Source organism: Cyanistes caeruleus, chromosome 32 (genome assembly GCF_971803275.1).
Source record: "Cyanistes caeruleus chromosome 32, bCyaCae1.hap1.1, whole genome shotgun sequence".
Taxonomy (NCBI): domain Eukaryota; kingdom Metazoa; phylum Chordata; class Aves; order Passeriformes; family Paridae; genus Cyanistes; species Cyanistes caeruleus.
The window spans coordinates 879865-901759 of NC_141733.1; the positions used below are offsets into that span (position 1 = coordinate 879865).

General features: G+C 49.5%; 1 protein-coding gene across 4 annotated transcripts in view; it reads left to right on the top strand.

The window, feature by feature from the left end:
* The window catches only part of DIP2B (DIP2 acetate--CoA ligase B (putative)), a 61785-nt gene extending 40975 nt beyond the window's left edge, over nucleotides 1–20810 (top strand). For all 4 annotated transcript variants that reach the window (XM_086870569.1, XM_086870570.1, XM_086870571.1 and 1 more), the window contains 25 exons: nucleotides 528–592; nucleotides 1065–1158; nucleotides 1863–1982; nucleotides 2581–2695; nucleotides 3288–3427; nucleotides 3631–3767; nucleotides 4044–4124; nucleotides 4265–4392; nucleotides 5073–5187; nucleotides 6713–6914; nucleotides 7227–7336; nucleotides 7442–7522; nucleotides 8049–8172; nucleotides 8462–8583; nucleotides 9272–9383; nucleotides 9886–9995; nucleotides 10707–10837; nucleotides 11366–11534; nucleotides 12760–12930; nucleotides 13386–13447; nucleotides 13584–13641; nucleotides 14135–14209; nucleotides 15033–15210; nucleotides 16729–16852; nucleotides 17314–20810. In XM_086870569.1, the coding sequence (XP_086726695.1) occupies nucleotides 528–592; nucleotides 1065–1158; nucleotides 1863–1982; nucleotides 2581–2695; nucleotides 3288–3427; nucleotides 3631–3767; nucleotides 4044–4124; nucleotides 4265–4392; nucleotides 5073–5187; nucleotides 6713–6914; nucleotides 7227–7336; nucleotides 7442–7522; nucleotides 8049–8172; nucleotides 8462–8583; nucleotides 9272–9383; nucleotides 9886–9995; nucleotides 10707–10837; nucleotides 11366–11534; nucleotides 12760–12930; nucleotides 13386–13447; nucleotides 13584–13641; nucleotides 14135–14209; nucleotides 15033–15210; nucleotides 16729–16852; nucleotides 17314–17566 (3077 nt within the window). In that variant the 3' untranslated portion in view covers nucleotides 17567–20810. The remainder of the gene's footprint in view (nucleotides 1–527; nucleotides 593–1064; nucleotides 1159–1862; nucleotides 1983–2580; nucleotides 2696–3287; nucleotides 3428–3630; nucleotides 3768–4043; nucleotides 4125–4264; nucleotides 4393–5072; nucleotides 5188–6712; nucleotides 6915–7226; nucleotides 7337–7441; nucleotides 7523–8048; nucleotides 8173–8461; nucleotides 8584–9271; nucleotides 9384–9885; nucleotides 9996–10706; nucleotides 10838–11365; nucleotides 11535–12759; nucleotides 12931–13385; nucleotides 13448–13583; nucleotides 13642–14134; nucleotides 14210–15032; nucleotides 15211–16728; nucleotides 16853–17313) is intronic.
* Nucleotides 20811–21895: the final 1085 nt, after the last annotated feature.

Genomic DNA, 21895 nt, shown 5'->3' on the forward strand with positions numbered 1-21895 from the left:
GAGATTGGAAGGTGCTGGTGGTGTTCCAGAGGGTTTTGCTGTAGGTAATGATTTATTCTGGTGCTGCCTTGTAAATCAAGCTAATTCCTACATCCATGAGTGAGACTATTTATAGATCTGTAGGTCACAGAGCTTTAAAATGCAAAGTTTGCCTTTTAGAATCCATCACTCGAGCTCCCATCGCTGCTGAGAGGGCTTGAGTGATGTTCTCTGGCTCCTCTTCCCTCCTCTGCTCGTGCATAACGAGCTTCAGACCCTTCCTGTCCTGCTGATGGCCATTTCAGGCTGGAATGTGATTTCCCTGTTCTCCTGGGCGCGTTCCTGCTCGGGCATGGCCGTGCAGTTGTTCCTTGGCAGGGCAGGGAGCTGTGGTCATTAACATAATTAACAGTATGAGCAAACAGGGCTTGCCCCGTGGAGCAGCTGTGACACATCAGGGACAGCTTCATCCCCGTGCAGCTTCCAGAAACGATGGGCACAGCTCTGCTGGCACCTTGCACCCGACAGCTTCACCTTTCTTTTCCCAGGTGAAACCATAGTGAATGTGTTGGATTTTAAGAAGGATGCAGGGCTGTGGCATGGCATTCTCACGGTGAGTTGAAGCGTTCCAGAACTCTCTGTGATGACAGATTCATGATTAGATGGGATATTAGGAAAAATTTCTTCCCTGTGAGGGTGAGCAGGTCCTGGCACAGGGTACCCAAAGAAGCTGGGGCTGCCCCTGGATCCCTGGCAGTGCTCAAGGCCAGGCTGGATGGGGTTTGGAGCAAGCTGGGACAGTGGAAGGTGTGTCCCTGACCAGGGTAGGGATGGGTCTGGATGGGCTGGAATTCCAGAATTCCATGGTTCTGTGATAACAGCCATTGAGGCCATGGCTGAGGAGCTTTACCTGTTAAAACAATCATTTCTCCCCCTGCCACATCTGCATTTCTCATCCTGACTAAACCTCTGTGAATTCATGATGGGGTGGAAGTTGATGGGCACTGGGGCTGACTCTTAATTCTAATAAACTCGATGAAAGGTTTGTGATCCATTTCCTAGCAGTCTTTTTTCCTGCTTTTCAGAATGTAATGAACAAGCTGCACACCATCAGCGTGCCCTATTCTGTGATGAAAACCTGTCCTCTCTCCTGGGTGCAGAGGGTTCACGCCCACAAAGGTAACTCAGGATGATCCACAGCTTCAACTTCAGGAGTGAGAGACATTAAAATTTCAAATGCCTTCAATCCCTCTTGCTCTTCATGATAAATCTCGAGGGCCATGAGTTTCACTAATGTCCAGAAATAGTTAATTTTTATTTCACAGTTGTTGATATGATTTTCTAGATCCTCAGGCTGGGCTGGAGCTCTAAGACTCAACAGATTTAGCCCCCCCAAGTGTAAATACTTGTAAAACTCCTTGCATTGGTGACTTGCCAGAGGTTGGAACAGGAATGTGACAGCTTGGGAGGACAGGAGCCTTTGCCATTTATTTCTGTGCACAAAATCCTGATGCCACCTCAGCGGTGGGGAACGTGATGGGCATCTTGTGGCCTGGAGCCAGTTTCTTTTATGAAACCAAGAAAATGGCAGAGTGCAGCAGGAGCCCTCGATCCCTGGGCTCCCTGGGGGCTTTCAGAGGCTGATATTGATTTATGGCCTTTGGAGGAGGAGCTGTGATGGTGACAGACCCTGGCTCAGGTGGTGGCAGTGCCACAGCAGATGCCATCGTATGTTGGGTTTGCTGTTGCTGCAGTCTCGGTTATTTAAGGCTTCCTTAGGTGAGAATTCCCTCATTTGGGGGTCTCACACCGTGCATCCCTATGAAAATAACTCTTGGAAAGCTTCAGTTTGTCCTGAGCCGGTGTTTTCCTGTTGGTTGCAGCGAAAGTTGCTCTGGTGAAGTGTCGAGACTTGCACTGGGCCATGATGGCCCATCGGGACCAAAGAGACGTGAGCCTGAGCTCCCTGCGGATGCTGATCGTCACCGACGGTGCCAACCCCTGTGAGTGTCCCCAGCCCCTCCCTGCAGCCCCTGGGAGCAGGACCAGCTCCCCTGGGCTCTCCCTGGGGACAGAGCTCTGGCTCCTGGTGCTTGGGCACAGCACGAGGGGTTTGTGTGTTGCCATCCTTCAGGCTGTGAGAGGTCCTGCAAAGCAGGAAAAGGGAGAGTTTATAAACTCTCCGTAACTCATGTTATGAACTCTTTATAAACAGAAAGGAAAAGGCAGTGTTTATAAAATCAGACAATTGTTCAGGCTGGAAAAGACCTTTAAGACCTTGGAATCCAGCCCTTGACCTAACACCACTAAACCCTGTCCCTGAGTGCCACATCCACAAGTCCTTTAAATCCCTCCAGGGATTGTGATTCCACCCCTGCTCTGGGCAGAATCCAGTGCCTGAACATCCAATCTGGGCTCCTTCCAATGCCTGACCATCCTTTGATTGAGGAGATTTCCCCTGATACCCAACCTAAACCTCCCCAGCACAACTTGAGGCTGCTTCCTCCTGTAGTTTCTCAGATCCTCCTCCTCACCCCTCTCGTAGATGGGCACAAAATCAAATTCTGTGAAGTCCTGGTGACATCTTTTGTTTTTTCCTAGGGTCTGTTTCCTCCTGTGATGCCTTCCTGAGCTTGTTTCAGAGCCATGGGCTCAAACCAGAGGCGATCTGTCCCTGTGCCACCTCCCCCGAAGCGATGACCGTTGCAATCCGGAGGTAACAGATTGAGTCATCCAGGCCGGGCTTTGTTCACACTTGGGTTGGCCATATTTGATTTAAGCACGTAATAAACTCCTCTGACATTTACTGTGTGTGCTCAGGTGCTCAAGTCTCTGAGCTGTTAAACCTCCCTCCTGAGATCCAAGTGGTTTCTGTGGTGTGTGACAGCTCAGCAGTGCCTGAGAGCTGCTTCTCCTCCTCCTGCTTTCCACAGCCCGGGAGGTGTTCCGAGAATCTCAGTCTGAGATGAGATTTGAGATCATTTGGACATTCTCATGCTCTGCTTCTGTCCATTCAGCCCTGCAGTCAGGTGGCCTGGGAGCTGGGGTTGGCCATGGGGTGAGAGAATGAGCTGGCAGAGGAGCTGCAGAGCTCAGGAACACAATTCCTCAGGGATTGAAAATGCTGCTCCTTTGGGTGGGGATCCCTACTGCCAGCACAGTTTGAAACGTTTCTACAAAGCAGAGACACGAATTTGAATTCATTTTATTGATGAATACACGGATTTCTGTTGCTGTGCCATCTCCATCTGAGTCCAACACCAAGCTCAGATGCCTGATTGTGTTTTTTCATCTTGTGTCCTTCCCAGGCCTGGGGTCCCCGGGGCCCCTCTGCCAGGCAGAGCCATCCTGTCCATGAACGGGCTGAGTTTCGGCGTCATTCGGGTCAACACCGAAGATAAAAACTCTGCTCTCACTGTCCAGGACGTGGGGCATGTGATGCCAGGAGGTAAAAACAGGCAGCAGGCTGATGTGAGATGTTTTTGGGGATGTTTTAGGAGCAGAAGGGGTCAGTGTTCTGCCCCATATCAGCCTCGGTGTGGGAGAGGTGGGGCAGTCTCAGTCATTTCTGTCACACAAACACGTCGGTTCTCACACGGGGCAGTTTTAACAAAACTGGGAGCTGTTTTAACAAAACCTGGTTTGTCCTAGGCATGATGTGCATAGTGAAACCAGATGGGCCACCCCAGCTCTGTAAAACAGACGAGATTGGTGAGATCTGTGTGAGCTCCAGAGCAGGAGGAATGATGTACTATGGGCTGGCAGGGGTGACAAAGAACACTTTTGAGGTATGTCTAGCAGAATGCATCTTTCCTGCTTCATTTTCTGTGTGAAACTGCTGGTCTTGGGTTTGTAACTGAAGCGTTAATGCTGTTTTTTAAAAACATGCACTGGAAAACTCCTTGCAGTTAGAGATACTCAGAATCCCCACCATAAACATCTCCCACCCTGCCACAACAACTCAAGGCTTCCTCCTCTCCTCATCTTCCCTTTGCTCCCTTTAAGTGCAGTTCTTGGGCTGGGGAAGGTTTTTCTCTCCTCCAACGTCCTCCTTTGTGTTTCAGGTGATCCCTGTGAACTCCTCTGGCTCTCCAGTGGGGGAAGTGCCCTTCGTGCGTTCCGGCTTGCTGGGCTTTGTCGGACCTGTACGTGAGGCATTCGCTCTGCTCTGACCCCTCAGCCCATCCTTTCCTTTCTCCTTTTCACAGAAAAGCTTTTTGGGGGAGGGAGGATGGGTGAGAGGAGCTGGCTGGGAGTTCCTCAGCGGCGCCTCCTTGTCTTGCAGGGCAGTTTGGTGTTTGTGGTGGGGAAAATGGACGGATTGCTGACGGTGAGCGGGAGAAGACACAACGCCGATGACATCGTGGCCACTGGGCTGGCCGTGGAGTCCATCAAAACAGTTTACAGAGGAAGGTCAGCACAAGAAACCTCCTCCCTCCCCATAAGCTGCTGCATGTAATTGAAACAGAAGCTTTTTCTCAGATTTCTCTTTGGGTAGCTCAGTTAAAGTAAACATGTTTTTGATTTAGGTGGTAATTGCCCCGATCCTGCCCAACACAGATCTTTTTCCCACTACCCAGCCTGGCTTTTCATCAAGTCTGTGCTTTAGGGAAAGCAATCAAGTAACAAGAGAAGTCAGCCACATGGAGAAATTAATTCTCTGTCTCTGCAGAGTTGCAGTGGTTAGCTGCTGGCTGGTGCAGCGAGGAAAAGTTTCATTAATGTCCAAAGACAGTTGATTTTTATTTAGCAGTGGTGGATATCATTTTCTGGATCCTCAGGCAGGGCTGGAGCTCATATCTCTGAGACTCTGTGAGAGATTTTAAACCATCATGTAGGTGCCTTTAAATCTCCTTTCACTTGTGCTTTTCCAGAAGTTGGAACAGGAATGTGACAGCAGGTTGGGAGAATGGGAGACTGCCATATGGAAATTCCATCTGAAAATGGGATTAACTCCTTAAACACCTCCCAGTCTTTCCTTTTGGCTCACGTTGATTGCCTGACTCTTTTTCTCTTGTTTTTGCCCCACGGTTATTTTAACAAATTCTTTGATGTTTGCAAGGAGTGAAACTGGAGTGTGCCCTTTCCCGTAGGATCGCCGTGTTCTCCGTGTCCGTGTTCTACGACGAGAGGATCGTGGTGGTGGCAGAGCAGAGGCCGGACGCCTCCGAGGAGGACAGCTTCCAGTGGATGAGCCGGGTGCTGCAGGTGCAGCCAGGGGGAATTCTGCTGCCTTTGGGGTGTGGGCAGAGCAGAGGGCACGGCCCCGAGGGAGGGAGTGCTGTGATTTATAAAGTTCCTCTCTGCCACCACTGTCCGCCCGCAGCAGCCAGGGAGAGGGGAGGTGGATTAGCTTGGCAAAGATCCTAAAAACGAGCTCTTTCCCTTAGCTGAGATGGCAGTTACAGCTTTATTTCTTGGGATCCAGCTTTATTTCTTGGGATCCAGCTTAATTCTTGGGATTCAGCTTTATTTCTTGGGATCCAGCTTAATTCTTGGGATCCAGCTTTATTTCTTGGGATCCAGCTTAATTCTTGGCATCCAGCTTTATTTCTTGGGATCCAGCTTTATTTCTTGGGATTCAGTTTTATTTCTTGGGGTCCAGCTTTATTTCTTGGGGTCCAGCTTTATTTCTTGGGATCCTTCGGGGTGAGGTTGCAGGAGGGAAGGAGGAAGAGGATGGATAAGCACCCCTTTTTGAAGGCAGGGGAGAAGGGTGGGGGGAATTCACACAACCAATAAGGGGAACTGGGGAGAACAAGATAAGGGAAAGAAATTTATAATTCTGCATTTTTGGGGGCACATTTTTTTGGGTCATACCATTTTTCCTGACTGCATTACAACGAGGGAGCCCAGGCTCCACGTCCCTCTTGGCACAAGGTGCTTGTGCAGGGTCACAAGCTGTGTCCTGTGCTGTGGTGTCCTGAGGGAGCTGCAGTGACAGGATAAGGGGAATGGATTCAAACTGAAAGAGGAGAAAATTTAAGTTAAATTTTGGGAAGAAATTCCTCAGCCAGTCTGGGGTTCCATGAAGGTCCTGGGGGAGCAGAGGGGCTCCAGCAGTCTCCTCTCAGAGCTGCAGAGCAGATCTGTGCTCGAGCTTTGGTGTTCTGCTTTTAGCCTGGATCATGTGGAGCTCAGAGCTTGGCTTCAAAGCCACCCTTTTATTTGGAGATGCCTTTTCAGCAGGGACCAAGTGCAGGGAAAGGCCAGAACAGCTGAATGAGTGTGGTCCTAAAAGAATGAGTAGCGAGTCCTTCCTTTGAGAGCTTCCTGCTGCATGTGTGTCATTCCAGGGATGACATTCAGGGAGTGAAGTGTGCAAGCTGGGGTGGAAAACCAGGGAAGTACCTGGTGCTGTGAATAATGGATCAGATGCCTGAGTGCTGAGGCGGGCAGGGGGGAACAGAGTGTGATGGTTCAGAGGAGACAGATGGATACAATCCCGAGATCAGAATCGTGTGATTCATCAGGCAACTGCGGATATTTTGGGATTTTGGTCATGAAAGATTTAAAAATGGATTTGGGTGTCTGTGAAATGGGCTGTAAAGGCAGGGATGTACTCAGCACTTCAGGCTCACTGCAGGACTCGCTGAGCAGAGGTCAGGAGGGATGTCCGTAGTTGATTCTCTCCTCCTGCACCTCTCAAGTCCAGGGATTTTTCTTGCAGCAGCAGCAGCAGGCTGTGCCCAGCAGTGCCAGGAAGGCCAGTGACCATCTCTCCTTTCTCTAGGCAATTGACAGCATTCACCAAGTGGGTGTTTACTGCCTTGCTCTGGTGCCAGCCAACACATTGCCAAAAACTCCGCTGGGAGGGATCCACATCTCCCAAACCAAACAGCACTTTCTGGAGGGCTCTCTGCACCCCTGCAACATCCTCATGTGCCCACACACTTGTGTGACCAACTTGCCAAAGCCCAGGCAGAAACAGCCAGGTAACCTGAACAACCCCTTTTGTTTGGTGGTGTTAAACTGGGGCTCGGTGAGGTCCTGCTCCCTGTGCCTCGTGCTGGCCACCAGAGCCTGTCTTGTTCCCTGGGGCGTGTTCCAGGCCTCTCTTTGCATGTGTTAGTCAGGAATTTTGATTCCCACCTTTGAACTCAGTGGGATTCTCCCTCCTGGTGAATGGAGACCAGCAATGCCTGCTGAACTCCATCAGCGAGGCTTCGTTCCCGGAGCAGTGGGACCCTGCAGGGACTCTCTGAACCTTTGCTCTGCTCCTTCCCAAAGTGCTGATATCTCCACAGGTGTGGGCCCTGCCTCTGTGATGGTGGGGAACCTGGTTGCTGGGAAGAGAATCGCTCAAGCCTCCGGGAGAGATCTGGGTCAAATAGAAGACAACGATTTAGTTAAAAAGGTAAATCAGTGTTTGTGACAACTGCAGAATGGGAAGGAGTTTTCCCTCCTGGGTGCAGAGCAGCACTGGAGAAGCTGGTGCTGAACTCCTGCCTGTCTCTTCCAGCACCAGTTCCTGACAGAAGTGTTGCAGTGGAGAGCTCAAGCGACTCCTGACCACCCACTCTTCCTTTTATTGAATGCCAAGGTACAGTCAGTGCTGAGTTGTTGGGTTTTAATGTCCACGTGTTGTCCAGTGCCAGTTGGAGAGCCTTTAAAATCTTCTCCCCTCTGTATCAGATTTTGCCTGTAGATTTGTAACTTAAAACTTGACCTTTGACCCTCTAGGTCCCTTCAGCAAATGATTCTCATGGTTCGACACTTCATTTTAAAACTGAGCGTGTTTGTAGGTCCCACTGGCTCCTGTATCAGTTAATGGTGTATCCCTTGGTGCCACCATCCCTATCAATGGTGTTGAGTATATTCTGGCAAGGTTCTGGTGCGAGAAGAGCTGAACTGACTCCCTGGAAGGTAGAATTTTCTAGAGCAGATCTAACTCCATCTCTGTCCTTTGGTACTGTAGTGGATGAGCGGCTCAGTGGGCGCCAGCAGCCTTTAGGTAGAGATAACTCATAGCTGTAGCCTCCTGCTAGCCAGCAAGCTTGGGTTCATTTCACAGCAGCCACTTTGTCTTGTGCCAGCCCCTGTTTAGAGCATTTTTGTGTCCTTTCAAGGGAACCACTGTGTGCACGGCCACCTGCCTTCAGCTGCACAAAAAGGCTGAGAGGATCGCATCAGTGCTGTGTGACAAAGGCCATCTCAATGCAGGAGACAATGTGGTGCTTCTTTATCCTCCTGGTGAGTGATTCCCACTGGGGAAACACAGCCTGGGCTTTCTTTGGAATCTCACTGGCATGTGGAAAGAGGGGAAAGGCTCTCAGTGCTGGTGAGAGGCGCTCACTGCTGTGTCCTGACTGACTCTGGAGTCATTTAACACTCGGGATGTTCTTCTCCTCTATGACAGAGATGGTTTCCTGTGTGCTTCCTTGACTTTGCCCATTCCCTATCCCGAGCTTTCTCAGCTTCCTTGTGCTGCCCTGGGTGCTGTGGGAGTGTCCCCAGCGGTGCAGCTGTGGTGTCCTTGCAGGCATCGAGCTCATCACGGCCTTCTACGGCTGCCTGTACTCGGGCTGTGTCCCCGTCACCGTGCGCCCGCCCCACGCCCAGAGCCTGGTGGCAACGCTGCCCACAGTGAGGATGATCGTGGAGGTGAGTGCCAGGGCTCCAGGGGTGACACACGTGTCACCATGGCTGGTGCAGGGCTGGGTCGGTCCAGAGGGGACACAGAGTCACACTGGCCGTGCTCCAGAGGGGACACAGAGTCACACTGGCCGTGCTCCAGAGGGGACACAGAGTCACACTGGCCGTGCTCCAGGGGTGACACAGAGTCACACTGGCCGTGCTCCAGGGGTGACACAGTTGACCCAAGCTCACACTGTCTGTGTGAGAGGGATGGAGGCACATCGTGGAGCTGGGGGACAGTGTTCTCGTTCATTAAATGCCAGAGAGAAGCTGCTCCTCACAGATGGCTTTCTGAGAACACTAACATGATGCTGCCACCCAGAATTTCACCTTGACTCTCCTTATTGCTGGGGAGGTTCAAATGCTGCAATGAAGCCACTTCCCAAGCCCAGTAACCAGGGGACACCATGGGGAAGAAAGCTGGATCTGGCTGTGACACCTTGTCACCTGCTCGAGAGGCTGTGACAGGGTCTGTGCAGGCTGGGCTGCACTGGGGCTTTAGTGAAGGGGAAGCAGAGCAGAGTGGCAGAAGCCAGAGAAAAGAATTCAGTTTTGCTGAAAGAAATTGGCTGCAGGTGGTGAAAGTCTCTGAGCATCAGCTCTTGCTGCTGGGACGTGCTCTTGCCTCTGTTTCAGTGAGGGTTCACCTTTGCAGGTCAGCAAAGCCGCCTGTATCCTCACAACCCAGACCTTGATGAGGCTGCTCAAGTCCAGGGAGGCAGCTGGAGCTGTGGATGTGAAAACCTGGCCAACCATCATCGACACAGGTGAGCTCTCAGGGCCAAGAGAGAGGCTCCTTCAAGTTCTGTGTGACTTCCAAAGGGATTCAGCCCATTTTCGCTGAGTGGCTCTTGAAAATTTGTTTGAATATGTACAAAAGGTATCCAGGATATGCCCTTGTTCACTGGGAACTCTTCTTTGTTTGAATATGTACAAAAGCCATCCAAGATGTGCCCTTGTTCACTGGGAACTCTTCTGTATTGAGCTGTGCATGGGAAATGATTGCAGTGACAACAGTTTTTGCTGGAGATAACTTTAATCTCCTTAAAACAAGGGCGAGTTGGTCTTTCCTCCCTTTCCCTGAGAATAAATAATTTCCTATGTGGGAGCTTTGGCAAGAGTTTTGCCACACACTAGCCTGTCTCTTCTGGAAAGAGAATTAATAGAAAGCTTTATCTCCCATCTCTGGTGTTTTGAAAGTTGTGTTCTCCTTTCACAGTCAAGTAACCAAAATTAATAAACAAAATTAATTGTTTCTCTCTTGCACAGATGACTTGCCCAGGAAGAGGCTGGCCCAGATCTATAAGCCACCCACACCCGAGATGTTGGCATATCTAGATTTTAGTGTTTCCACAACAGGCATGCTCACAGGAGTAAAGGTATAGTAAGGGATTAGGAGATGGGCATTCGTGTCTTGTCTTTGCCTGACCCTCTGAGCCACCTCCAACTTGTAGCTTAAACAAAAGCCCTGATTTTCTTCTAATAAAGCTGTGGGCTTCAGCTCAGTGAGTTAGCTGTGCCCTGGAGGAAAGCAGGTGTCCACAGTGGGAGCAGGAATTCTGCTGCTGCCTCCCACTGGAGAGCTGCCTTGGGAGAGCAGCGGAGCCCTGAGCTCCTCTGGCCTCCAGCAAGAGGCAGGCAGGAAAAAGAGGATAAGAAACTAAAAAAGGAAAGCCTTGAGCTGTTGTTAAGGTTAATCCCAGGATAGTCAGGGTTGGAAGGGAGCTCTGGAGAGCCCCCAGTCCAAGGCAGGGTCACCCAGGTGACACAGGAAGATGTCCAGGGGGGTTTGGAATGTCTCCAGAGGGGAAGACTCCACGACCACCCAAGGGCAGCTGTTCCAGTGCTCTTCCACTTCCATGGAAAGCTCTTCCTCAAGTTGAGGTGGAACTCAAACATCAGCAGCTTCAAGTTGAGCTGTTGCTGTCACTGTTGGTGTCCGGGCTCTGCGCGACCTGTGGAAGCTCAGGAGCCAGACCACGGCTTTGCCTTCACACCAGCTCTCCACACACCCCTTTTCTCTGTCCTGCCCGTGCTGGGGAGCCCCTGGCTGCTGTCCTGGGCTCTCAGCAGTGTCCCCTGTGTTGCAGATGTCCCACGCTGCAGTCAGTGGCCTGTGCAGGGCCATCAAGCTCCAGTGTGAGCTCTACTCCTCCCGGCAGATTGCCATTTGTCTGGACCCCTACTGCGGGCTGGGATTTGTGCTCTGGTGCCTTTGCAGGTAGGACTTTGTGGGGAGAAAGGGGCAGATGAGCTCCTGGCTGGTGGGAAATGGGAAATGGGTCCTTCTGGGTGTAATTACAGGCGTGTTGACATTACAGAATGACTTCATTTACAGTAGGGGGGGGGATTTGTCTTGGAACTGACAACAACATGTTCCCGTTTTGCTGCAGATTAGCAAGATGTTATCCCATCTTGATTATGTGTGTTTGTGCTGCCAAATATCCCTGGCTTCAGAATGTTTCTCTTCCCTTTCTTCCTTGATTGCATGTTGCAATAAGGGAGTTTTTGTTCTGTGTGGGGTTGAGCCAGTTCTCTTCCTTCAACTGTGTGTTTGTGCGTGGATAAATTGTTATTCTTGTACAGTAAAGTTGCATTTTTCAAATGCTGCTGCTCCAGTTTGCCTCAGCTGCAGTCCCACAACCTGCCTTTGGACTAGCAGGGATGTAATGTGCAAGCACAGCAAATATTAATTTAAAGATAACTGCGAGCTTCACTGAAATGTTTTCTCCCTTAATGTTCTTCACAGTGTGTATTCTGGACATCAGTCAATTTTAATTCCTCCTATGGAGCTGGAATCCAATCTTTTTCTCTGGTTATCTACTGTCAGCCAGTATAAAATAAGGGACACTTTCTGTTCCTATTCAGTCATGGAACTGTGTACAAAGGGACTTGGAAACCAAGTTGAAATGTTAAAGGTAAGAAACGTTTCCTGAGTGTTGTGTTACATAAATTAAGGGAACTCTGGTAATAAAGCAAAGTGATAGGATTGTTAAATAGAAATTTTTTCCTTTGCACAAATGTCCAAAAGCTGCAGCCCTGGGAGAGGAGAGGAGAGGAGAGGAGAGGAGAGGAGAGGAGAGGAGAGGAGAGGAGAGGAGAGGAGAGGAGAGGAGAGGAGAGGAGAGGAGAGGAGAGGAGAGGAGAGGAGAGGAGAGGAGAGGAGAAGAGAGGAGAAGAGAGGAGAAGAGAGGAGAAGAGAGGAGAAGAGAGGAGAAGAGAGGAGAAGAGAGGAGAAGAGAGGAGCAGGGAGAGGAGCAGGGAGAGGAAAGGAGAGGAGAGGAGCAGGGAGAGGAGAGGAGCAGGGAGAGGAAAGGAGAGGAGAGGAGCAGGGAGAGGAGAGGAGCAGGGAGAGGAGAGGAGAGGAGCAGGGAGAGGAAAGGAGAGGAGCAGGGAGAACAGGGAGAGCAGGGAGCAGCTGTCAGGGAATGTCAGGGCAGCCCTGAGCAGGGAGGATCCCGTGCAGCTCTGCAGCACATTCCTTATGTAACAGTCTGCAGTGGAGGCTCAGACCAGCACATGATGGGAAGCAGGAGAGCTGCTCCACGGAGGTGTGTTCTCCTGGGAGATGAGAGAAAGGGAAAAGCAGCTCCATGCCATGCCTCAGGTGGCTTTTTCCCTGGGAATTCCTAGAGCTGTGGCTCTGTGAGGTTAAGGCTCAGCCTCGTTCTCTGGTGGGTGGCACAGGGCTCTGCAGGTGCCTGGGCTGTGTCACAGGTGAGCAGCACATGGCAGCTCCTGCCTGCTGCTGCTCAGAGCATTCACCAGACAAAGAAAGATGGAATCAGGGCCCAGAGCTGTTGGAGAGTCAGTGCAGCCCCAGTGGATGGCTTTATTCTGCCTGGGTTTGGTTTCCATCTGTTTAAGCAGTGACTCAGAGGTGTAATCTCAGCTGAGCTAAGAGCTGGGGCAGAGGAAGGAGCACTGCCAGTCCATGTCTTGCTCTGGCTGCATTTCCAGGCTGTGGTCAGACACGATTTGGAGTCACAAATAGAATCAGAAAAAGGGAAAGTAACTTAGAACACGAGGACTGAGTTTGTCCTGCACTTCCCAAGTAATTTCAAGGGATAAGAAGCAAAGATAACTTCTTGAGAGGGGACAGCTGAACACCTCCTGCCCTTTGCCTCGTGTGTGTGTGTGCAGGCCCGAGGCATTAACCTGTCCTGTGTCCGGACCTGCGTGGTGGTGGCGGAGGAGCGGCCGCGCGTTTCCCTCACTCATTCCTTCTCCAAACTCTTCAAGGACATCGGGCTGTCATCCCGAGCCGTGAGCACCACCTTTGGCTCACGGGTCAACGTGGCCATCTGTTTACAGGTGAGGCTTCCCAGGGCTCTTCCTTGTTGCTGGCACCACGTTCCAGCTGCCAGGCTCGGCTGTGATTCCACACTCCCCGTCTGGAGCCCAACATCTGCCCCGTGGAGAACAGCTGGCACGAGATTTAAGCAGCTTCTCTCGTTTGCAGCTGCCAAATCGTATCACAGATGCTCAAAACAAGTGAAACACGAATCTGAGCTGTTTATTCCCACGTAAACAGTGCCTGGTTGCTCCAGGCTGGTGGCTGAGAGGGCTTGGGGTGTCTCCCCCCTCCCCAGGTGTTCCAAAAAGTCACCTCCTCACTGAAGGGTTTCCCTCAGTGCAGCTGCAAAGGTGGGGGAATATGAGTAGGAATTCTGCTGTAAGAAACCCCTGGCGATGTTTCTGGGCTCAGAAATTACCCTGACTGCTCTAAGTACATCAGTGATTTTTATTTTTAAATATTAACTCCCCAGGGAACATCGGGGCCCGATCCCACCACAGTGTATGTAGACCTGAAATCCTTGAGACATGACAGGTACTGTAAGTTCACTTAAACCAATTTATTAACTACATAAAGCCCTCCCTGCAGTGGTGCTGAGTTCTCACACCGCTCCAGACACTTCAGCTCTTTGTTTTATTAACCCTGACAATGTTTTTATCTCTACCTTCAGGGTCCGTCTGGTGGAACGAGGAGCTCCTCAGAGCCTGCTGCTTTCCGAGTCTGGGAAGGTAATTCCGTGTCTCCCCACTCCCCACAGCCCTCGTGCTGGAGCTGGGAAACACCTGTGGCGTGGCAGGGGGTGGCACCTGCTTACACTGTCCCTCTGGAAAGTCAGCTGATTTATGAGGAATTAATTACCTGTTGATTTAGGAGCGTGTTTTGCTGGAACTCTTGGGGGAATTTCTCTGTTTTGCAGTAAATGAGCCTTAGCAGAAGTGTGGGCTCTGGTATTCCTGAAATCAGCCTGTATTTGGGGTTTACTGGAGCTCCTACTCCCTGATAACAGATTTCAGCTGTATTATTCAAAATCAAGGTCTATTAACATGTACAGGCGCAGAACATCTTCCCTGTGTGTCCCTGGAGCCGTGGAGTACATCCCTACCCTGACCTGATTTATCCCTGATGGTGATGTCCAGGGGTGAAATCCTGCCCTGGCTGTGTGTTTTCTTGTGCTGAAGATAACCCAACAGGGATTGCAGATTTCCTTCTTGTGCCCTTTAGATTCTGCCTGGAGTCAAAGTGGTCATTGTCAACCCAGAGACAAAAGGGCCCCTGGGAGATTCTCACCTTGGGGAGGTAAGGACAGGTTTTGCTCCTTGGGGAGCTTTTCCTGCTGCTCCTTGGGCTTTTCTCCGCTGGGGGACAGTTTGGAGCTGTGATACAAGCCTTTGTAAGGTGAATTCAGAATTTGGATATTATTTCACTGCCAACTTTAAAGAAAACCCGCTTGAAAAGAAGATTGTTCTACCCTAAATCTTGCAGACTGGCCCCCAAATAGTATAATTTACATTTGGCTTTCCTTTTCTTGATTACACATCAGTGTATTGATCAGTGTTGATGGGTTATTATCCAGTCTTGGACTTGACATGTTAAAAATTATGATTTATATTATATATACATTATTTATATATAATAGATATATATTTATATATATATTTATATATAAATATATATAAATATAAAATATATAAGACTATAAATTATTATAATAATTTTATATAATAATAAAATTATTATAAAATTTTTATAATATTAATATATTTGCACATCATATAAATCTAAATAATATAAAAATAAATATAATACAAATAATATAAATATAATATAAAAATATTATAAAATTATATAAAAATCCTATATAAAACCCCTTATTTACTCCATGAATCCTCATCTACAATTACTGTACAATTGCAGCAAGTTACAATTACTTACAAAACTACATCTCAAGTTACATTTTTAAGATCATGCAGGCTATTTGAAGGCTCGAGCTGAATTTTTTTCCTCTAAAAAAACCACAGATAAAAACCATTTCTCACAGTTCCTTTACCCACTCCACCGGGGAGATGCTCCAGGTTGGGCAGCGTGGGGATCTGACCCTTTTCCCCCATTCCCTGCACAGATTTGGGTGAACAGCCCCCACACAGCCAGTGGTTACTACACCATCTACGACAACGAGACCCTTCAGGCCGACCACTTCAACACCCGCCTGAGCTTCGGGGACGCGGCGCAGACGCTCTGGGCTCGCACGGGGTACCTGGGCTTCGTGCGGCGCACCGAGCTGACGGCGGCCAGCGGAGGTGGGGCTGGCCACAGCCTGCAGGGACAGCGGGGAATTCCCTTGGGAATGTCAGGGTTTGAGCAAGGGTTGTACCTGGGCACAGCCTGCAAAGGGACAGCTGGGAATTCCCTTGGGAATGTCAGGGTTTGAGCAGGGGTTGTACCTGGGCACAGCCTGCAGGGACAGCTGGGCAGGATTCCCTTGGGAATCTCAGGGTTTGAGCAAGGGTTGTACCTGGGAATTCCCTTGGGAATGTCAGGGTTTGAGCAGGGGTTGTACCTGGGCACAGCCTGAAGGGACAGCTGGGAATTCCTTTGGGAATATCAGGGTTTGAGCAGGGGTTGTACCTGGGCATTCCCTTGGGAATATCAGGGTTTGAGCAGGGGTTGTACCTGGGCACAGCCTGCAGGGACACCTGGGAATTCCCTTGGGAATGTCAGGGTTTGAGCAAGGGTTGTACCTGGGCACAGCCTGCAGGGAGAGCTGGGAATTCCCTTGGGAATATCAGGGTTTGAGCAAGGGTTGTACCTGGGCACAGCCTGCAGGGACAGCTGGGAATTCCCTTGGGAATATCAGGGTCTGAGCAGGGGTTGTACCTGGGCACAGCCTGCAGGGACAGCTGGGCAGGATTCCCTTGGGAATGTCAGGGTTTGAGCAAGGGTTGTACCTGGGCATTCCCTTGGGAATATCAGGGTTTGAGCAGGGGTTGTACCTGGGAACTCACTTGGGGAATCTCAGGGTTTGAGCAGAGATTGTACAAGGGCATTCCTTTGGGAATCTTGTGTGGTTTCACCAAAGATTGCACCTGGGCAGCCTGGGCATTCCCTTGGGAATCTTCAGGGTTTGAGCAGAGATTGTACCTGGGCACAGCCTGCAGGGACAGCTGGGCAGGATTCCCTTGGGATTCTCAGGGTTTAACCCTTGGGCATTCCCTTGGGAATCTTGTGTGGTTTTGAGCAAAGGTTGTACCTGGGCATTCCCTTGGGATTCTCAGGGTTTCAACAAGAGCTGCACCTGGCTTGGTGCAGGCTGGGATGAGCAGAGGGAGCAGCCCTGGGGAGAAGGGGTTTAGGACATGCCCCAGGAACTCCCCCAAGCTTGGGCTGAATCCCCTCAGCCCTGCTCAGGTGAGACCCCACCTGCAGAGCTGCCTCCAGGCTGGAGAAGAGGAGCTTTGGGTGATTTAATTGTGGCCTTCCAGTGCCTAAAGGAGCTGCAGGAACGATGGAGAGAGACCTGGAGTGCCAGGACAAGGGACAATGGCTTTAAACTGCCAGAGGGCAGGGTTAGAGGGGATATTTGGAAGGAATTGTTCTCTGTGAGGGTGGTGAGGCCCTGGCACAGGTGCCCAGAGCAGCTGGGGCTGCCCCTGGATCCCTGGCAGTGCCCAAGACCAGGCTGGACAGGCTTGGAACAGCCTGGGACAGTGGGAGTTGAATTGGCTCTTCCAACTCAAACCATTCTGGGATTCTTCAGCTTATACAAGAGCCAATTTATCCAAATTCCATTTGTTACACCTGCTCTCCTCTGTCCCCAGAGCGCCACGATGCCCTGTACGTCGTGGGAGCACTGGATGAGACTTTGGAGCTGCGGGGGCTGCGGTACCACCCCATCGACATCGAGACCTCGGTGTCCCGAACCCACAGGAGCATTGCTGAATGGTAAAACAGTCCTGGGGAGTGGAACCACCCTAGCCCAAATGAAATGTAGCAGTTCAGGCAAAGATGCAGAGGGGTTTAGGTGAAAAAAATAAATAAAATAGGGGAATTCAGGGTTTTTTGTGTTGCCATCAGCAAGTCGTACACCTGATTTCCCATCTGCAGGTGAGAACAGACTCGGTGTTTCCTCACAAGCCTTAGTTCAACACAGAAATGATGATTTCCCACTCTGGGGTGTAAAGAGCCGTTTCTGGGTCGGTGTCAGCACCGCTGGGTTCCTGCCTCACACAGGTAGTGCTGAGATAGGTCTGATTTTTGTCACATCAGGACCGAGTCGTGCTGGAGTTAGGTTGGAAACGTAGCCCAAAGCAGGTGGGAACCTCCATGTAAGGATGAAGAGGTGGAAACTCGGGATCTTTGTGGCGATAACTGGGTTTTGTGTTGTTTTCCCTTTGTCATTTCAGCGCTGTGTTCACCTGGACCAACCTGCTGGTGGTGGTGGTGGAGCTGTGCGGCTGTGAGCAGGAGGCTCTGGATTTGGTTCCTCTGGTTACCAACGTGGTCCTGGAGGAACATTACCTGATTGTGGGGGTGGTGGTGGTGGTGGATCCTGGAGTTATCCCCATCAATTCCCGAGGGGAGAAACAACGGATGCACCTCCGGGACAGTTTCCTGGCGGATCAGCTGGACCCCATTTACGTGGCCTACAACATGTGATGGGAGCACGGAGCGATGAGGGCGGTTCTGGGAGTGAAGCTGGTGAAAATTACTAATACTTGATCTAAAGTTTGAGGTTGCTGCCGCATTTCCCTCCCTCCCATGCCGGGGGTTTCGGTGCTGGTGGGGAGAAGGAGATGTGGGAAGCAGCAGCAAACGTTTTGTAACCGTTTACTGAACCATGAGCTTTAGAGAACTGCAAAGTGGGAAAGTGTGTGAGCTACGGAATCCCCAAGGCCTTTACAGTAGTGTGACTTTTTCACCCGTTGTACATATTTGTATTTTTATCTAATCCCGGGTTAGGATTCTATAAGGGGAGGGTTTATTTAGTTAAGATAATAAACTATTAAGAAAAGGGTCATCAGAGTTCTGCAGTTCCCTACTCCATGATCTCCTTTGCATCTGGAGCTGTTCATCCCACACGGGATCACAACACGATTTATTGACAATTGTGCCATGACCAAATCAATAACTTACAGAATCAGAGTTACTTATTCATATAGAGATTTCTGGAATTTAAAAAGAATTTTGCCTATATTTTAAATATGTAAATATTATTATACATAATTCACTTAGCTAGAAAAATTAACTTGGCTAGTGAGGACAGCTGAAGGTTGATGTTTTTAAGGACAGGTGACTTTTGTGGTCCTCAGCATCCTGGCATTGGCTTAGACACAATGTGAGATGCTCCCACCTTCCCCAGGTTTCTGATTTCATTTGTAACTTTATTCTGGCCAGAAGTGTGTAGAACCCTTTGGTTTTAAGGTACATCTTTCTCCAGGAGGGTGAATTCAGCATGGAATTGGGTAGAAATGGCCATGCAAGTCCCAAAAGGAACCGAGGGACAGCCTCTGCCCCATCCTGTGGCAGCAGGTGTGGGAAAACATTCCTCAGGTGAATTCCCTGCTCGTGCCATTCCACTGGGATTCCCTCAGCTCCCTGCAGGCAGAGCAAGAGCTGCTCTGAACAGGCTCTAGTGGGAACTGGGAGCAAACAAAAATGCTCTCCTCAAAGCATTCCCTGAAAGAACGGGAGAATTCCAGCTTGAAGTCGGACTCAGTTTTATTTTCCAGGGGGTTCCGGTAATTCTGGCAAAGACATTGTTAAATAATATTGTGAAAATTGTTATCCCAGCCTTCCACATCCTGTGCCAGCTCCAGCCTTAGGGAATGGGAGGAAAGAGAAGCCTTAAAGCAGCAGGTACAAGCTCTTCCTGCTGGGATGCAGTTCCACACGGGCTGGGGGAGAGCTGGTGGTTGAGCTTTGACTCAAAATTATCTCTTTTTTTTTTAATTTTATTTTTATTAATTCTTCATCTTTTAATAACAATTACATTTCTCTGGGTGCTAATACATGATTTTGGAAGCCTTGGGAGCTGCTACCAGATCCTGCAACAGGGTTTTTTGAGTCAGATGTGGTATACAGTGTAAATAAACTTTTCAAATGTTCCAGATTACCTCACACGAAGTTTTTAGGCAGTTTTTAAAAGGTTTATGGTGTGGACTTGGAAGATCCTATGGCAGTTACTGGAACAGAGTCCAGAGGATCCACGAGCAAACCCCAGCTGTGTCCTTGAAAAGCTCCTGCTGCATCCTGGTGGTTCCTCACTGAAAAACAGGAGCTTTAAAAACTCAGATAAGAAGTTTCAAATGTTATTTTTGAAAAAAAAAATATTTGCTGTGGGAATAAGGAACTGGCAGTTTTGTGGCAGGTCTGGACTTAAGTTTCTTTGCAAACACTTTGGGTTTCAGGGGCACATTTTGGAACCTCATCTGTGTTTTCCACAGTATCAACCAACACAGCAGAATATGCACAAAATCTTCAATATATTTAGTTTTTAACAAATTGAACACAAAGTGGGGACAGTGGCAGGTCAAACTGTGTCTAAAACAGTTGGTCCTGCAGCTTATTTTGGGTGTAGAGTGCAAAAAGGTTGTTCTTCCCTTTCAGCCAGAAAATTCCTGTTATTCCATGTTCTTTGTCACCATTTTTGTGTTTCCTGCACAGCCCAGACCCAGCTTCACTCCAGTGTGACCTTTCCAGGGAAAACTGGTGGTCTTGAACCTTTTTTCTGTACTCAAAGCTTTAGATAAATTGTTTCAACAAACACTTTTTGTCCACTGAAGTAGATTTTAAGTCCAATTCCAGCATTGTCTTTTATTTGTGATTTTTCACAAATAAAACAACGTGTGTATGAATTCCATCAAACAGAGATGGAATTCCTGAAATGGCATTTTTGAATATGACTGGATTGATTTTTTTATTTTTCTTTATTTTTTTGGTATGGATAGGTACTGATAGCTTCCTATGGTTTGAGGTTTCATCTTTCAGGTTTTCCCGTGCGCTCCAGATCTTCCAGCACATTCCATTTCTGTGTGCTGGAGAGCTGCAGGACACAGCCCTGCCCCTGGGATGAGAGAAGGTTCCAGGGACAAGGAGAAGCTGCTGATTTTGGCTTCCCTGAATTCCCCGAGTGCTTTGTCCATGTTTTGGCACAGCTTTGGGGGGGAGGAAGGACGGAGCTGGCGCTCTGGAATCCCCAAATTCCACCCCCAGGACTCGCTGTGAGCCTTCCACAGATCATTCCACTCCTCCCTCTGTAGCTGGGGATGATCTTTCCGTATTTTTTGGGAACAAAGCAAGATCCTTCAGGCTTTGGCAGGTGGGCAGGGCTGGGTGCTTTTCCCAAAGCCTCTCCCCACGGCGTGGCTCTGCTGGGGTTGCACAGGGCACATTATTCCCTTCTCTTGCCCCTCAGGTTCCAACTTAACTGCAGTGAAACTGAAAAACTGGGAATTCTTCCTCACTGGACTAAAATATTGTGTGTGTGTGTGTCTCGCTGTTTTCTGAATCTTCTCCGAGCAAACGCTGTGGGAACAAGAGAGTTTTGTCCCCTTTTGTTAGAATTTGCACTTCATTTCTGGTTTAAATCAATTCAGCTGTGTCCTACTAACTGTCCTAAAATAAGGTTATAAAAACCAGATCAATTTTAGCCCTAGATGCATTTATTTTGTTGGGTTTTTTTTTTTTTTTTGCTTTTATTTCTGTCAACCTCTTTCCCATTGTCCAATTCAGACTCCGGCATTCTGTAATTATGTATAAAGGTTTTATTTATTTAAAATTAGATTAGTTACATTTTTAAATTTAACACCTGGCTGGACAGTGTCCCATTAACGCATTGATTGTGTTTCCTTTGTCTTGTGTTAATAAATATTGATGCCTGGTTGCTTGTTTAGTCCTTCCAGCGCTGTTTCCATGAAGAAATTTGATTTTTAAGGAAGAAAACGCGGGTTAAAATTGCTCCTGGGCAGAGGGAGAACTTGAATTATATTTTCAACTCTAGATATATTTTGAGAATTTATATTTTGTCAGTTGTATAGAGCAGTGTCGGAGCTCTGAGGGTGTGAAGGAGCCGGGCTGGGCAGTGTCCTGGATTCGTAGTTTTAGAAATCACAGTTTTTAGGGATCAGGGCAGGGAGTGGAGCCAAGGAAGGAGCTGGAGAATTCCTGAGGGAGCTGGAAAAGGGGCTCAGCCTGGAGAAAAGGGGGATCGGGGGGGATTTTGTGGCTCTGCATAAGTCCCTGGCAGGAGGGGACAGCCGGGGATTGGGATTTCTCCCAGGGAACAGGGACAGGAGGAGAGGGAACAGCCTCGGGCTGGGCCTGGGGAGCTCAGGGGGAGCAGGAATTTCCCCATGGAAAGGGGGGATATCAGCAGGAATTTCCCCATGGAAAGGGGGACAGCAGCAGGAATTTCCCCATGGAAAGGGGGGACAGCAGCAGGAATTTCCCCATGGAAAGGGGGACAGCAGCAGGAATTTCCCCATGGAAAGGGGGACAGCAGCAGGAATTTCCCCATGGAAAGGGGGGACAGCAGCAGGAATTTTCCCATGGAAAGGGGGGACAGCAGCAGGAATTTCCCCATGGAAAGGGGGGACAGCAGCAGGAATTTCCCCATGGAAAGGGGGGACAGCAGCAGGAATTTCCCCATGGAAAGGGGGGACAGCAGCAGGAATTCCCTCGTGGAAAGGGCGCTCAGGCCTTGGAAGTGCCCAGGGAGGTTTGCAGTGCCCACCCCTGGAGGTGTCCAGGGATTCCTGGACGTGACACTCCGTGGACAAAGTTGAACTCGAGGGATTTTTCAACCGCAGGAAATCCGGGAAATCCTGTGAAAATCGGGGCGAGGTTCCTATTCCTAGAGATGCCTGCCTGCAGTTCGTGCTTTACAGGGAATACTGAATTTCCTGTGACCCCTGGGACTGCAGAGGAACTGTCCCATGTGAAGGGGGGCACCGACTGGATCCCAAAGCCTTCCTGTGATCTTGAAAT